This window comes from Pecten maximus, chromosome 15 (genome assembly GCF_902652985.1).
Source record: "Pecten maximus chromosome 15, xPecMax1.1, whole genome shotgun sequence".
NCBI classification, from domain to species: domain Eukaryota; kingdom Metazoa; phylum Mollusca; class Bivalvia; order Pectinida; family Pectinidae; genus Pecten; species Pecten maximus.
In genome coordinates this window covers 20,679,358-20,698,097 of record NC_047029.1, presented here as the reverse complement: position 1 = coordinate 20,698,097, position 18,740 = coordinate 20,679,358, and the positions used below count along the sequence as shown (strand labels likewise).

The 18,740-nt window shown below is 35.9% G+C and overlaps 1 protein-coding gene across 3 annotated transcripts in view; it reads left to right on the top strand.

The window, feature by feature from the left end:
* LOC117343528 (polypeptide N-acetylgalactosaminyltransferase 5-like) overlaps window positions 1-18,740 on the top strand; it is a 190,618-nt gene that overhangs the window by 146,061 nt on the left and 25,817 nt on the right. For all 3 annotated transcript variants that reach the window (XM_033905909.1, XM_033905911.1, XM_033905910.1), the window contains one exon: window positions 15,953-16,106. In XM_033905909.1, coding sequence (XP_033761800.1) covers window positions 15,953-16,106 — 154 coding nt within the window. The remainder of the gene's footprint in view (window positions 1-15,952; window positions 16,107-18,740) is intronic.

Genomic DNA, 18,740 nt, shown 5'->3' with positions numbered 1-18,740 from the left:
GTCGTGACGCAGGAATTCTCCTGATAGCCTACTAACATGTTGTTTCATATGAATGTCAATATTGCAGATAAACATTGGTGATATATACAGCCAATTTCACCTCTGGTATTTTAATGTAAAAATCCATAATGCACATGTACAAATGCATTGTGTTTTTCCATCACCATATATGGTTAAAGAATTATTTGGTGTAATTTTGAGTTCTGAACTCAAACAAATGTAACTTCAGTATGAGAAGCTACAGATCAAGTTTGAGTTTCAGAGTTTTTGGGTCAAGGTCAAGGTCATTGTTGCTATTTTTAGTGGGGGGCCCCCGGTAGGGGACATGTAATTTTGCTTTAGCAATACCCAGCATGCTTGTTAGACAAGTTTAGATGATTGACAGAAAGATACACTTTTTCACTGAAGACATTTTTGTTTTTATGATGTCACAAATGTTTACCCACAGTGATAGTATATATCATGTCTCCACCTCCCTCGAATGAAGGGATACTAAATATATTGTCTTCTGGTTCTAAAAGTTTCTTGTCTGGTCCATACTTCTAGGCTGTAACTTTGATACTTGCATCACCTAAAGGTAGTAGTTGGTGGTATCGGTGCACTGGCCCTGATCATGAGGTCACTGTGGTGTTGACCTCAAGGTCAAAGGTCAAATAAGTGAATTTTTCCAATAATTTCTTGTCTGAGCGATAACATTTAAACTGTAATGGAAGTTCCTACATACCGATATCACCCACTGATGAAGTGTTCCGTCATTAGACCATTGCGACCTTGACCTGCTAATAAGGAGAGACATATATGTTTTCGTTTGCTAACGTGCTCGATGTATAATTGTATGTGAGCTATGTCATAGATTTTTATTGAACAGCAATATTGTATGGCAAATAACTTATAAATAACAAGAAATCTACATGATTATACACCTTAGTATAACAATGAACGTTTAAGTCATTGTCTTTATCATAATAGTAATGATTTTATGATATTCTTAAGGAGGAAATCCAGAATTTTGAAGAAAACTTGTAATTTGATCAAAATACGAACTGTACATATCAAAATTGTTAAACATTTAATTAAATTGGTGGTCACATGATCAAACTGGACTGGTAAGACAGATTCTGAAATAGCAACTTGGCTGAAATTATCTTCAGGTGTTTCTATACTTTCAGAGTAAAATGATCTCCATTATTACAGTACATACAGAATATGGAATGAATGATTTTGGTTCTATGTGTAAAACATTCGGCAAACATCTCGTAAACAGTCAGAAAATCTGTGGTCATTCATGTCCACATGTCAAATGGAAAATGCCGGAGAAGGTGTCAGGCAAAAGTTAATATAATTGCATTCAAAATGACCTTTTATATAATGCTACAGATGCAATAGTGCTTATTTGAGCTGTTCTGTACGATGCCCGGATCTTACCTCATGATGGATAAAAGTTTAAGGATTAAATGCAGAACCGTGTAGTGAAAATTAAGGAGACTACCCCAAAAATAGGCGGGGTGACGCAGGGACTACTCAATTCTTGTTTAGAGGGCTAATTTAGGGCAGATTTCTGTAAACAAAACCAACAACTATCAGAAAATATCTGCCTAGAACACTTACTGTACTTCTCTGTTAAACCAAACTTTAAACAACAGTTTTAGCTTATCGAGTGGTATGTTTAACCTACGAACTATATAGCAGCTGAATTCTGGTAATGGTTGAGGCATGTTCCAATTGCTTTTTGAATTGTCTGTCAGCAAGTATCGCTAGATCCATATAAGAATCGCTCTATTTGTAAAACACATTTGATGCAGTTTCACAGAAACCACTCTAAATGCGGAAAGAGTGAAATTTTGGTTTTTCAATATCGGTTTGGTCCATAGTTGTACATGTTTCAATTTGAGACAAATCGGGAGACGTCAGAATGGTATATCTGGATAACAGCCTTCTAGAATTTTTCTCAGAAAATGTGACATATCGAATGTAAAACTTAATCCATTCAGGATCCCCTATTATAAGGCCTAGTCTGTTCCTGTCTAAAGAGGTCCGTTTAAATTAGCACTGTGGCTAAGGTCAACAAAGGTCACAATAAATCATCAGAAATTGAAATATATTTATGGGACGAAAAAAAAACCTTGCCTGGTAATAAGCCCACCCCTATGTACCATTCAAGAGTAATACAAATGATTACAATATTTCATTGCCCTGTAATAATTAGCAGGTAATTAATTAAGCTTATCTCCCTTTTTCGAGTCGGAGATCATGTCACGCAGGATAAAGTTGAGACATCAGCATGAAGGCGAAGAAGATTGGATTTTGAGGTTTTCCAATGTGTAAATCTGTGGCAAGAACAAGCTCATTAAGAGGAATTACTTTGAAGAATCAACCTTATGGAAGGAATTTGTCTATTGCTTTGTAACAAATTTATAATGGTCTTAAATTTTGCAAATATATGTAATTTGTATTTAAAACAATTATATTATATTGCTGGCCTGGGATGCAATTTAAATGTAACTGTTGTGTGTGGAGAAAACGTACATAGTTCGGCATTTGATCCCATACCCTTTTCACATCTGATCAGGGAATTGGATGATTGAAGCAAAAATAAATCTTCCAAGTTAAAAAAAACAACAAAAAACTACTCAATGCTTGTTCAATAGATCAACGACTCCAGAATTACTTTTCATTTGGTAAGTGGATCCATTTGTCTGTTACGGCCTTACGATGACGATAAACAAACATCACAAAATCACCGCAGATTTATGTCTGTCTATCTCCCTAATTCTTTCACATGAACAACTTGAGGTTATTTAATTACAAGCCAAATCTAATTCATATTTAATGAGTTTGCTGCAATCTGATTGGTGGAGGTTAGGTCCGAAATCTCTCTGGATTGGTGATCACCACGGTACTGTGTAAGTGACAGTGACGGTTTAAGTGTTCTGAGATTTACGGTGTGATACACACACATTGTCAAGCCAAGTAAACTGATTATACAAGTCAACTTTGGTTATGCTGTGCCAGAGAAGTAGTCTTGATTTAGAATCCTGCTACTTAAAGGCTGGCAACACTAAAGTATCAATGTTTAGAAGCACAGTCGTATTTATATTAATTATTACAATTTCAGTATTTAATATCAATATAAGTATAGTATATGTCAATATATTTGTAGTGAATGTCAATGTAGTTTTAGTATATGTCAATATATATAAGTTTAGTATATATGTCTATATAGTTTTAGTATGTGTCAATATAGTTTTAATATATGTCAACGTAGTTTTAGTATATCTCGGCATACTTTTAGTATATGTCAACATAGTTTTAGTTGATGTCAATATAGTTTCAGTATTTAGTTTCAGTATATGTCTATAGTTTCAGTATGTCTATATAGTTTCAGTATATGTTATAGTTTCAGTATATGTTATTGTTTTAGTATATATGTCATTCTAACACGATTCGTTTGCAACGCGTGTTTTGATTGGTTGCGGACCGACTTCTAATCTGCGATAGAACCATGACATATCATGTTAAGCCACGCCCCGTTTCTAATCAAAACAATATGGCGTCAAGTTCGACTCGTAGCGAAATTCAACACTCTGCACCATTTATGATTGATGACCCGTGATATTGGAATCGAAAGTGAAGAAATCGAATAGAATGAATTAACTTAATAAATTTAACAAAAATCGTTAACTTCATTCTTACCGTCATTTATCGATGGAAACGTTCATTTCGTCCGTGTGTAAGCATCTAAGGTCAAGTAAAATCCGAAATGAAATGGAACAAGTGCACATAACTTTCACATAACGATTGAGCCTATAGAAACACATCAACTCTGACTTTGTCAAAACGCCCATGTCGTTATGCATACTGCATAAATCCAAATATGTCGTTAAATCTTCTGTAACAGGACTTTCACAACAATCCAAATACACCGCTTCGTCAACATACAGATCGAACTCTCGCCAGTATGGGCGTGGCCAATTGACCGACTTTGAAAGCTTCTCTCTGATTGGTCAATCCGCCACAGTATGACACGTAACTAGCGGAGGTCACCGAGTACTTAACAGCGTACTTGTAGCGATGTAAAACAATGTATCTAAATATATGCGATAGTAAACGTGTTAGAATGGGGATAGTACGTTGTTTTTCGTGGCTATACTGGCGATTAGAACATGAAATTTGGTTTAAACTCTCGACCTATCGGTCTCCAGTTCAAACCAAATTTCATGTTCTAATCGCCAGTATAGCCACGAAAAACAACATACTATCCCCTAAATATAGTTTTATTATATTACAATGTAGTATTAGTATATGTCAATATAGTTTCAGTATTTAGTTTCAGTATATATCTATAGTTTCATTATATGTCAACATAGTTTAGTATATGCAACATAGTTTAGTATATGTCAACATAGTTTAGTATATGTCAACATAGTTTAGTATATGTCAACATAGTTTGGTATATGTCAATATAGTTTTAGTATATGTCAATATAGTTTAGTATATGTCAACATAGTTTTAGTATATGTCAATATAGTTTTAGTATATGTCAATATAGTTTTAGTATATGTCAATATAGTTTTAGTATATGTCAATATAGTTTAGTATATATGTCAATATAGTTTTAGTATATGTCAATATAGTTTTAGTATATGTCAATATAGTTTTAGTATATGTCTATATAGTTTCAGTATATGTCTATATAGTTTCAGTATATGTCAATATAGTTTCAGTATATGTCAATGTAGTTTGAGTATCGTCTGTGTATGCATATCGTTTTAGTGTAAATCAGTGATGTTTTCACATTTTTGAACCAGTAACATTTTCAAGTTAACAAACACTAATTGATCTCCATCATCCTGAAAGCTTTGATGATGTGTTGGTATTCTTCATTACAGTTCCTCTATTTCACCGATAAGTGTCCTTCATATCAATATTAACATCCTACAAAATCTACTTCAGCTGCATTCCACATCAGAATCTTGACAATCAGCTTCAGTATCATCGGTAAGAGGAGCTTGACACTCTAATGAATCTCCATCATCACATTCCTGATTTGAGTTCAGAAACTTGAAGAATCTGTCAAGAGTGTTATGGATTGATTGTAGACTTAAGATGTGTTCCAAATGTGAGAATGAGAATGCAGACTTTAAATCAGATGAGTTCTGAATGTGATCTTAGATTAGAATAGACATGCTTGTCCTATAGTGTTTAATACAGCTGATAAAATTGTACAACATCACTTAACAGATCCAATAGATACCTTTAAGAGAAGCTCGACAAGGAAGGAATTTTAATTAATCTCCTGAACGTGTCTGTAACAATTTCTTGTTTGACAAAAAAACAAACCACCTAAAACTAAAACGGATCAAAACCTGCATTTCTGTGAAAATCACTAATAAACTATCTAAATGTTGTGGGACATTTCGCTGAAATTGGTGTTGAGAGGAGTAGTATTGTGTAATTGTTGTTTACAGAAATGATGCTGTTGTCATATTACACAGGAGTTATATAATGTTCTCACATCACTCTTAGACTTTATTTCCCATTCTACTTGTTCAAGATTTCTTTGTCACTCCAAGGGTATGACAGAAAACATATTCTTTTAACAATACAATGATGTCATGGCAACAATACAGTGATGTCATGGCAACAATACAATGATGTCATGGCATCAATGCAATGATGTCAATTTAATCACGTGTGTCAACATGGTACAACTGGACCATGTATAATTATACCCCCTGTAAAGAAGTTAGGGGCGGAATACTGGAATCAGCCTGTCTGTCTCTCCGTCTTTCTGTCTTTCTGTCTGTCTGTCATCCCATAATCTTGTCCGGACAACTCCTACTAAAGTACTGTTCTGATTTCATCCAAAGCTGGTATGCATGATCAGTATAGCATCTACATGTGGATCATGATTTTTTTTTTACCATAAACATGCATTTTTCAAAATGGCTGCTGGCTTCTGATTGGTTGAGGCTCAAACCAGATTTTAACGAAACTTTATGATTGGTATTGCCATGAAGTTGTGCATCAGAAAAAATTATCATGATGCATAATCCAAAATGGTTGATGTTTTCTGATTACACCAACCTATAGTCTACTTAACTATAGTACCCATGGGGGTATTAGTTATCCCTCAGGATACAAATCTAGTTAAAATTGTGTGATGGAATTAATTAATTAATTAAATTAGGAATAATGATCATCCCCAGAAGTACCTTGAGGATGTGACGGAGAAGTCTACAACTTGTTGGATGATATTTCTGACCTGTCTACCCCTCGGCAGAGCCTCTAGTTAAACAATCGAGAATATATCATTCCTCAGATTGGAGATTTCTCTATCACACCCTCAGAGGAGGAGTCTATTGGTAATGATACATGGTATTGGTAAACACCTGCCTAAAGTAATATGGAAAGGTTTTACTTATTGACGATCACATCTTGATTGAAGGACATTCCGTGCCTTCAGATCTGCAATCATCAGTTGTTTTGATATAGATCACCACCAAGCAGTATCTTGAAAATCTCCTTCGATTGCTTTCAAGGAAGTTTCCTTAGTTTAGATTCCATGAGGAAATTGACTCTCTCAACTGAAAACAGTTAAAACTGTATTTATGGATATAGTTGGGTCAAGTTTATGATGATTAAAGTCTGTGACACTAGGTATTATAACGAGTGCCAACAGATGGTTATCAGTGACCCAATCACCTTTAGGATGCCACTACTTCTAAATGTTTTATCTGATTCAGTAGGAATTCACCTGACGTTCAGCTGTGTATGGGACAGTTAGCAGATAGAAGAGACTTAATGGCAGAATGTAAGAGATAGAAGTATGACAGAAGAGACATTGTGACAGAAGAGACATTATGACAGAAGAGACATTGTGACAGAACAGACATTACGACAGAACAGACATTACGACAGAACAGACATTATGACAGAACAGACATTACGACAGAAGAGATATTGTGACACTAACTGAAGAGACATTATGACAGAAGAGACACTGTGACACTAACTGAAGAGACATTATGACAGAAGAGACACTGTGACACTAACTGAAGAGACATTACGACAGAAGAGACATTGTGACACTAACTGAAGAGACATTATGACAGAAGAGACATTGTGGCACTAACTGAAGAGACATTGTGACACTAACTGAAGAGACATTGTGGCACTAACTGAAGAGACATTGTGACACTAACTGAAGAGACATTGTGACACTAACTGAAGAGACATTATGACAGAAGAGACACTGTGACACTAACTGAAGAGACATTGTGACACTAACTTAAGAGACATTATGACACTAACTTAAGAGACATTATGACAGAAGAGACATTGTGACACTAACTGAAGAGACATTATGACAGAAGAGACACTGTGACACTAACTGAAGAGACATTGTGACACTAACTTAAGAGACATTATGACACTAACTTAAGAGACATTATGACAGAAGAGACACTGTGACACTAACTGAAGAGACATTATGACAGAAGAGACACTGTGACACTAACTGAAGAGACATTGTGACACTAACTTAAGAGACATTGTGATAGAAATGACAGAACAGGCATTATGAGAGAAATTGATATTACGACAGAAGAGACATTATGACAGAAGAGACATTGTGACACTAACTGAAGAGACATTATGACAGAAGAGACACTGTGACACTAACTGAAGAGACATTGTGACACTAACTTAAGAGACATTGTGATAGAAATGACAGAACAGGCATTATGAGAGAAAGAGATATTACGACAGAAGAGACATTATGACAGAAGAGACATTATGACAGAAGAGACATTGTGACACTAACTGAACAGACATTATGACAGAAATGACATTATGACAGAAATGACAGAAGAGACATGACACTAACTTAAGAGACATTGTGATAGAAATGACAGAACAGGCATTATGAGAGAAAGAGACATTATGAGAGAAAGAGATATTACGACAGAACAGACATTACGACAGAACAGACATTACGACAGAACAGACATTACGACAGAACAGACATTACGACAGAACAGACATTACAACAGAACAGACATTACGACAGAACAGACATTACGACAGAACAGACATTATGACAGAACAGACATTATGATAGAACAGACATTACGACAGAACAGACATTACGACAGAACAGACATTACGACAGAACTGACATTACGACAGAACAGACATTACGACAGAACAGACATTATGACAGAACAGACATTATGACAGAACAGACATTACTACAGTACAGACATTACGACAGAACAGACATTACGACAGAACAGACATTACGACAGAACAGACATTACTACAGAACAGACATTACAACAGAACAGACATTATGACAGAACAGACATTATGATAGAACAGACATTACAACAGAACAGACATTACAACAGAACAGACATTACGACAGAAGAGATATTACGACAGAACAGACATTACGACAGAACAGACATTACGACAGAACAGACATAACAACATAACAGACATTACGATATAACAGACATTACGACAGAACTGACATTATGACAGAACAGACATTATGATAAAACAGACATTATGACATAACAGACATTATGATAGAACAGACATTACGACAGAACAGACATTACGACAGAACAGACATTACGACAGAACAGACATTATGATAGAACAGACATTACGACAGAACAGACATTACGACAGAACAGACATTACAACAGAACAGACATTACGACAGAACAGACATTACGACAGAACAGACATAATGACAGAACAGACATTACGACGGAACAGACATTACGACAGAACAGACATTATGATAGAACAGCCTCTGCGAACTGTAACCATGGTTGACCAAGGTTTCTGACCATGATTGACCAAGGTTTCTGACCATGGTTGACCAAGGTTTCTGACCATGGTTGACCAAGGTTTCTGACCATGGTTGACCAATGTTTCTGACCATGGTTGACCAAGGTTTCTGACCATGGTTGACCAAGGTTTCTGACAAGGGTTGACCAAGGTTTCTGACCAGGGTTGACCAAGGTTTCTGACCATGATTGACCAAGGTTTCTGACAAGGGTTGACCAAGGTTTCTGACCATGGTTGACCAAAGTATCTGACAAGGGTTGACCAAGGTTTCTGACCATGGTTGACCAAGGTTTCTGACCATGATTGACCAAGATTTCTGACAAGGGTTGACCAAGGTTTCTGACCATGATTGACCATGGTTTCTGACCATGGGCATGATTGACCAAGGTTTCTGACCATGGTTGACCAAAGTTTCTGACCATGATTGACCAAGGTTTCTGACATTAGGGTTGACCAAAGTTTATGACAAGGGTTGACAAAGGTTTCTGACCATGGTTGACCAATGTTTCTGAACATGGTTGACCAAGGTTTCTGACCATGGTTGACCAAGGTTTCTGACCAGGGTTGACCAAGGTTTCTAACCAGGGTTGACCAAAGTTTCTGACCAGGGTTGACCAAGTTTTCTGACCAGGGTTGACCAAGGTTTCTGACCAGGGTTGACCAAAGTTTCTGACCAGGGTTGACCAAGGTTTCCGACCATGGTTGACCAAGATTTCTGACAATGGTTGACCAATGTTTCTGACCATGGTTGACCAAGATTTTTGACCATGGTTGACCAAGGTTTCTGACCATGGTTGACCAAGGTTTCTGACATTAGGGTTGACCAAGGTTTATGACAAGGGTTGACCATGATTTCTGACAAGGGTTGACCAAGGTTTCTGACAAGGGTTGACCAAGGTTTCCGACAAGGGTTGACCAAGGTTTCTGACCATGGTTGACCAAGGTTTCTGACAAGGGTTGACCAAGGTTTCTGACAAGGGTTGACCAAGGTTTCTGACCATGGTTGACCTGAAGGTTTCTGACCATGGTTTGTGACCCCTGGTTGACAGAAGAGACACTTATGATGACAGAAGAGACATATGACTTAAGATAATATGACAAAAGAGACATGACAACAGAAGAGACATGACACCACAGACATGACAACAGAAGAGACATGACAACAGAGACATGACAACAGAAGAGACATGACAACAGACAGAAGAGACATGACAACAGAGACATGACAACAGAAGAGACATGACAACAGAGACATGACACCAGAGACATGACAACAGAAGAGACATGACACCAGAGACATGACAACAGAAGTGACATGACAACAGAGACATGACACCAGAAGAGACATGACAACAGACAGAAGAGACATGACAACAGACATTTTGACAGAAGATTTGACGTTTAAGTAGAAGTGATGCTACACTACTAGAACTGCTGTAAGAGACAATACATATACATGTAGGTATGTATATAAATATATATATATACATGTATATGCTGAATTGAAATTGTTCAAAACAGTATAAATAAATCATCATTTAAATAGATAAGAATTACTAGTTGGACAAGAGAAGGGTGAGGTAGGGGAAAACATAGCAATGTATAGCCTGCCTAATTAACACAAAGCGTGTCAAGGTGATCCAATTAAATCTCCATAAACATGGCAGCCATGTCGGTTTTGCTCGTTAAGCACCTGAAGTGAACGTTAATTACATGTAGCAATGGGCGCCTAGCCGTAAGGGGAATAGATAGACTCCGTATACTTAATGTTAATTTACACAACTCATACAGGTAAATTTTCTTGAAAGTTTAAAAAAATAAAATTATGTATGACTTGTTCTTTTGCTAATATATTATAATTCAGGTAGAGGCTTCACTTGAGCTGAAAATTTATATACATGCATGTATAACATATGTAATCCCATGACACCTGTTTTGTAGCTCGTCTGATACAGGTTAAAGACATTATAAGTCAGATATAGGTTGGTATCAATCACTTCAGTTTATTAATTAGGATAATGGTATATAAGACATGAAGGAATTTCCAAGGGGACCAGCATTGACTCAGTAAATTAGAAATTATCAGAAAATTTAATTAAAATGATTGTCAACCACTTTGGATTTATGAAGGTCTGTCCATTGTTGCACAATACAATGCCTGTCCAACCTTGTACAATAGGAGATCTGTCCATATCTTGTAAAATAGAGATCTGTCCATATCTTGTACAATAGAAGATGTGTCCATATTTTGTACAATAGAGATCTGTCCATATCTTGTACCATAGAAGATCTGTCCATATCTTGTTCAATAGAAGATCTGTCCATATCTTGTACAATAGATATCTGTCCATACCCTGTACAATAGATATCTGTCCATACCCTGTACAATAGAGATCCGTCCATACCCTGTACAATAGAGATCCGTCCATACCTTGTACAATAGAGACCTGTCCATGTCTTGTACAATAGATATCTGTCCATACCCTGTACAATAGATGATCTGTCCATACCTTGTACAATACTTTGTACAATAGAGATCTGTCCATATCTTGTACAATAGAGATCTGTCCATACCTTGTACAATAGAGATCTGTCCATGTCTTGTACAATAGAGATCTGTCCATGTCTTGTACAATAGAGATCTGTCCATACCATGTACAATAGAGATCTGTCCATATCTTGTACAATAGAGATATGTCTATACCTTGTACAATAGAGATCTGTCCATATCTTGTACATTTAGAGATCTGTCCATACCTTGTACAATAGAGATATGTCTATACCTTAATAATTGTACAATAGAAGGTCGAGCTGTCAATATCTTGTACAATAGAGATCAGTCTATACCTTGTACGAATATAAGGTCCGTCCATGCCTAGTCCTTGGATGATGTGTCCATACATTTTACATCAATATATCATAGTCTTAGAGTTTTGTCTATAAGACATTTATTGTACTTTTTAGTACCCTGGGATTTACTGTGATATCAAGGTATAAATGTAAAAACGTATTTATAAGATAATAATACTGGCTTCAAACAGGATAATAAATCACATTAATGATATATGTGTTCCACATATTCATGCGGCGATTACTCTAAGTGATTCTGTTACACTGTAAATCTGGCTGAAGGTATATATTAGTGATGTTTTGATAACAGGATTACTACTATTTAACGTTCATTTCCTTGTCGTAACATAGTTTTAATGAAAAATTAATAATTCATCTTCAAATATGAAATAATTATTATACTTTAATTAATTTATTTATGGACTCATTATAATGAATAAGTGAATTTGTTGAGAAATGAATTATTGTGTTGCATGCTGGTCAGCACTATATAACTGTCATGTTTGAGTATCAGTGGTAAGTGTCCGTGGACCAAAAACTGACACTATAATAAATATGACAAGTTTTATAGGTGTTATAAAAAAGGAACATACACCTATATAGTCTCACTGGAGTTTAATTTCACACTTGAGGCAGAAGTTCACTTAGGTGATGTGTCACGCACCAAAAGAAGGTCATTCTAACCTACATTTTGAGCTTTGACCTACATTAAAGAAGCATGTACTGGATATTATCTCCACACTACTTTAGTTTTACATCTAGATTTTTCATATATAAAAACAATATATTCTAAATCCTTGATTCTGTCTCCTTAAGGTAAAGTGCCCCTTTAATCAGACTTCTTAAGGTAAAATACTCTTAAATAAGACTTCTTAAGGTAAAATACCCCTAAGTCAGACTTCTTAAGGTAAAATACTCCTAAATAAGACTTCTTAAGGTAAAATACTCCTAAATAAGACTTCTTAAGGTAAAATACTCCTAAATCAGACTTCTTAAGGCAAAATACTCCTAAATAAGACTTCTTAAGGTAAAACACCCCTAAATCAGACTTCATAAGGTAAAATACCCTTTAATTAGACTCCTTTAGGAAATTTATCCCTGAAACACACTTCAAGTTCACTACTCAACCCCCTAGACTGTTTTCACAACCTAGTTTTCATCTCTTTTTATCTAATGCCTTATTCAGTACACAATTAAAATTCCCCTGATGATAAGTTCATTTCCATTGTACTTTTCCTATAACTTCTGACTCATTAAATCATAAAAAAAGAAGATATTTTCCGTGGCATCATTAGGTGCATAGACATTCAGTAATGGTGTTTGAGCTCTTTGCTTGTGAAGACAGAGCGGGCCTCTTAAGACGTGTGGTCTCACAGGGACATATTAGAAGTTTGATTATTTTTACAGAAAAGATTTTACGATGAAATAATGTTAGGAACAACTTTTTTTTTCGTGGGATCATTTATTCACCAGCAACTAAAATGTGCCTAAATGTAAAATCATTTGTCAGATCTTTGCCATTATGATCTGTTACTTGTATTCCAGGCCCCCTAAATACTTGAGGGATGTCAAATGCAGTGATCAGATGGTATTGTTTTCATTATCTTCTCCATCATTGTCAGATAGTGGAAACTATTTGTTATAACAAAACTAATATCAATACTACAAACAAACTGTATTGTTGAAAGGCAAGACTATTTATTTTCTGTGTTGAGCCAAAGAATTGTGTGTTTTTTACAAGGATGAGGAGAACGATGGGAACAGTTAAGGGTACAGAATTGAACAAAATGATATTATAAATTAAGAAGTCGGATACCATCTAAAAATTCTGTATCTTCATCTTTCCTGTTTAATACCCAAACCACCAGTGTTTGTTGTAAGTGATGTAGACAACTGGAGTTACCTCCCCTGGTTAAACCCAATCACAAGGAAAAATCAGAATAATTGAACACAATTTGAGCATGTTCAAAATACACAAGAGTGCTGATGAGACCATGCGTTACTCATTAATGTACATTCTTTGTTGTCAAGGAACAATGAAAGTCATGTGATCTCCATGACAACAGGAGGCCATGCAATGACCTTTTTGGCTCCGTGACTATTTTTGAAAATTCTTTAGTGTTATGCATTATTATACTACGAATTGAGAGAAAACACAAATATTTAATATGCACTCCAAAGCTCCAGAAAAAAATAATAAATCGTTTATCATAAATCGTAAATCACCACACACCAGTCTATATATATGTATAAACTGATCAACAACCATCAACATTGATCAGTAAATCAATTTCTTCAATATCTCAGTATTGCTTAATGATCTACCATTGGCTATATGGGTATCTGGTTCCCTGTCTATAACCAAACATTTTTTTGATTTCTTCAGAATACCAGCAAATATTATCCTGCTAGGAGATATAAAACAGCTTTAAAACAGTTAATTTAATATCAATGACCTTTAACCCAGTGGCTTGGACATTTAGATCAAATGTCATCTTTCTTGAATTCCACCAACTTCACTTTGTAATATCATGACAAATCATGATTTTTACTCCAGGCTTATTTTGACATGTAAATTAACCAAATTTTTAATTCTGGGAAAGTAACTGGACAATAAAAATCAACACATCCATATGTTACATGAATCAGGATTTTATTTTATACTACATTCTGCTTATGGTACTTCTTGGTCAATGTTAAAGGGTCAAAGGTCACCTTATGACCCCTTCTGCACAGGATGCATTGTTGCATTATAAGGAGCCACGACATTCACGCCTTACAGACATTTTCTAATTAATTAAAGCAGAGATATTATTCTTCAAATGCCAATGCACGGAAATGCAATATATTTAATCACTGAGACTGTGGTCAATGATCTCAACAAGCACCCACATGTATCAGTCTGTCTGTACACCCACACCTGATTATGTATCAAGTCAAGACGATGCGTCTCCCATCAATAAAATTTGTAGATTGAACTAGACAACATGTAACAAATCGTCGGTGCATAGCCATAGAAATAATGGAATGTTGTGTTGACTTACCAATAGATATCGCACAAACATTCTCTTTTTAAATCAAGGCTTATAACGATAATTCCAAAAAGAAAAAGAAAATGTTCAAAGGATAAAGTTTTCAGTATTGTTTTGAATTCTTTATGCGGTATATTGATATGATATTTTGGGAATATTTCCCTACAATAGGTATTATTTCATCAGAGACTTTTAACCAGAAATGTTTCATCTTTATCCTCTATTTGATATCTTTGAATGAATACTACTTGCCAACACTAATTCCTATTTCGGAAGGAGAACTTCACCCAAAATTTCATGAAAAAATTATAATATTCATGATTTTTAAAATCCAATTAGTCCAGAAGAAAGTGAAGCATTAAATACTTAGCTCTAAGGTACTTTAAATGTCTAAAGGATTTTGATGTTTTCTTTGACTTGGTAATTTCAACATGTGCCATCTCGCCCAAAGAAATTACCAGTATGCACATAAATGATTCTATTAACACATCTTTCAAATGCAAGTCTTTAATGCCTATATCTGTCAAAATGTTCCTCATTACTACTGGAGAAAATACCAAGCCTATAGATTATAATAAAGAATCAATAGTTACCTACCCTGAATGTGTCTGGAAGATTTAATAAGTTATTGCAAGGAAGGCCCAGAGACAGATACCACCTTTGTCTGACAAGTTCCACACTAAGTATCGAAACATTTATCAATAAACATAATTACGAGAACCAACACGCAATTAGATCAATCCAAACGGTGTTATCAATCTTAACCAATTAGCAGCCCGCTGACCAATGCTGTCTGACTCAGCCACACTCTGTCACTGTATCTATGACAAGTCCTGGTGTGATTCTGTCTGGTCAGTCTTAACTTACAAAAAAACTTACACATCTATATTTGGGTGGTACATACGTCTGCTTGCGTTTCCCTGACTTTGTTTCGCCTTACAGCATTGTGATTGCTGTGCTATTTTTAGGTTAATTTTCATTACCGACGAAGAAACCATCCAACACACTGACATTTAAATACATTGTTCAGATGTTACCCATGAGAAACATAGATTAAGTTTTTATTTTTGCAGCAAGATTTTTTGAAGGTCAATTTTTTTTATTAATATTATCATGGCAGGTTTATTTGTATAGCTCAAGGTCGTTGAGATATTGAATAACTGTTTTGCATTTCTATAAATCGTTGTTTGATTCTTCTGTTACAGGGGAAAATGGAAAGGCAGTGGTTATAGATAAGGATAAACTATCACCAGAAGAGCGAAAAAAATACGATGATGGTTGGCAAAACAACGCCTTCAATATGTATGCTAGTGACATGATCTCTCTTCATCGTAGTCTGCCAGATGTACGGGACACCGAGTAAGTTTGGCCCTTAATTATTCTAAAGCTGTAAGCACTAATTATCACTCTGTCTCTTCACCGGTACGTCTTTGTTGAGTTTTTTATGCGACGGGGATATCGTGGAGTCGTACTAGACTAACGGCCCTGTCATTGTTTGTGATAACACGTTTACTCGTCCAAAATTCAGCAGTCTACACAGATCAATAAAAAACAAATTGAGTCTTCGGGGAGATTTAATGGAGGATTAGGGAATTAAACTAGAGAAATACAACCTATAATCACATCCAGCAACGAAGATTTCCTTACAGGCAAAAAAAAGGGATCTCCACGGATATCTGGGCCAAGGCGGCTTTGGATTCTGTACGTGACATCTTTAATCTGTCTATCCGGTTATGATCGTTAGAACTGTTCATTGGCCCAGATGATCAACAATGCATATTGTTTTCCCCACAACAATCTAGTCCCAGGGGTCAATTCTGAATCCTCTGATTTAGCCAGATCTCTGTAATATTGGTTAGCTTTTTAGACCATCATCATCAGAGATGGTGGGCTTAACAAATTGTTTATTGTCTTTGGTCTGACCGTATGATTGTCCAATAAATAGGTTCTTTGTTAAACTTTAGGACATGGCTTAGAATCCTATCCTATCTGTGCACATAAAATGGCTGTCGCTGACCATTTTTAGTAATTTTGACATTTGAAGTATTATACTACCATTTTTCAAGAATAAATGGAGAAACAGATTTTGAAACTGAAATTATTTTGCCTTATGGATAGGAATTCTGCATTTGGAACTTGATCTGACTTTCAAAGAGGCCACATACCGGAAGACACCTTTTCTTTAAAAATTTTTTTTTACATTTCAAATTTGGTATCAATTAATGATTCTCAAGAAATTACCAAAAGGATCATTTTGAAACCATTGTAATTTCATAAGATAAGACTCTCCCTGTTGGTTACACTAAATGTATAATTGAAAGTGAAATCAGATGACATCATGCTAGATTGTGTTACCTGTGGAGGTAACGACCATGAATGAAAAAGAAAGCAAGATGGCCATTAAGAGGGACAAGGTTCAAATAGGTATGACAGTAGTCTGTTGGCTAACCAAACAAAATTGTTTTCAAGCCGAGCCGTAGAGTAAGGTTTTAAGTCTAGTTGTAGAGTAAGGTTTTAAACTGAGCTGTAGAGTAAGGTTTTAAGCTGAGCCGTAGAGTAAGGTTTTAAACTGAGCCGTAGAGTAAGGTTTAAACTGAGCTGTACAGTAAGGTTTAAGCTGAGTTGTAGAGTGAGGTTTTAAGCTGAGTTGAAGTGTAAGATTTAAGCTGAGTTGTAGAGTGAGGTTTTAAGCTGAGCCGTAGAGTAAGGTTTTAAGCTGAGCCGTAGAGTAAGGTTTTAAGCTGAGCCCTAGAGTAAGGTTTTAAGCTGAGCCGTAGAGTAAGGTTTTAAGCTGAGCCGTAGAGTAAGGTTTAAGCTGAGCCGTAGAGTAAGGTTTTAAGCTGAGCTGTAGAGTAAGGTTTAAGCTGAGTTGTACAGTAAGGTTTAAGCTGAGTTGTACAGTAAGGTTTAAGCTGAGTTGTACAGTAAGGTTTAAGCTGAGTTGTACAGTAAGGTTTAAGCTGAGTTGTACAGTAAGGTTTAAGCTGAGTTGTACAGTAAGGTTTAAGCTGAGTTGTACAGTAAGGTTTAAGCTGAGTTGTACAGTAAGGTTTAAGCTGAGCCGTAGAGTAAGGTTTTAAGCTGAGCCGTAGAGTAAGGTTTTAAGCTGAGCCGTAGAGTAAGGTTTTAAGCTGAGCCGTAGAGTAAGGTTTTAAGCTGAGCTGTACAGTAAGGTTTAAGCTGAGTTGTAGAGTAAGGTTTTAAGCTGAGCTGTACAGTAAGGTTTTAAGCTGAGCCGTAGAGTAAGGTTTTAAGCTGAGCTGTACAGTAAGGTTTAAGCTGAGTTGTAGAGTAAGGTTTTAAGCTGAGTTGAAGTGTAAGGTTTAAGCTGAGTTGTAGAGTGAGGTTTTAAGCTGAGTTGTAGAGTAAGGTTATAAGCTGAGCCATAGAGTAAGGTTTTAAGCTGAGCTGTACAGTAAGGTTTAAGCTGAGTTGTAGAGTAAGGTTTTAAGCTGAGTTGAAGTGTAAGGTTTAAGCTGAGTTGTAGAGTGAGGTTTTAAGCTGAGTTGTAGAGTGAGGTTTTAAGCTGAGCTGTACAGTAAGGTTTTAAGCTGAGCCGTAGAGTAAGGTTTTAAGCTGAGCTGTACAGTAAGGTTTTAAGCTGAGCCGTAGAGTAAGGTTTTAAGCTGAGCTGTACAGTAAGGTTTAAGCTGAGTTGTAGAGTGAAGTTTTAAGCTGAGTTGAAGTGTAAGGTTAATTAAGCTGAATGGCAGAGTAAGGTTTTAAGCTGAGTTGTAGAGTAAGGTTATAAGTCAAGTTGTAGAGTAAGGTTGTAAGTCAAGTTGTAGAGTAAGGTTTTAAGCCGAGTTCTAGAGTAAAGTTATAAGCTGAGTTTTAGAGTAAGGCTTTGAGCTGAGTTTTAGAGTAAGATTTTGAGCTGAGTTGTAGAGTTAGGTTCAAAGATGAGTTGTAGAGTAAGGTTATAAGCCGAGTTGTAGAGTTAGGTTCAAAGATGAGTTGTAGAGTAAGGTTATAAGCCGAGTTGTAGAGTAA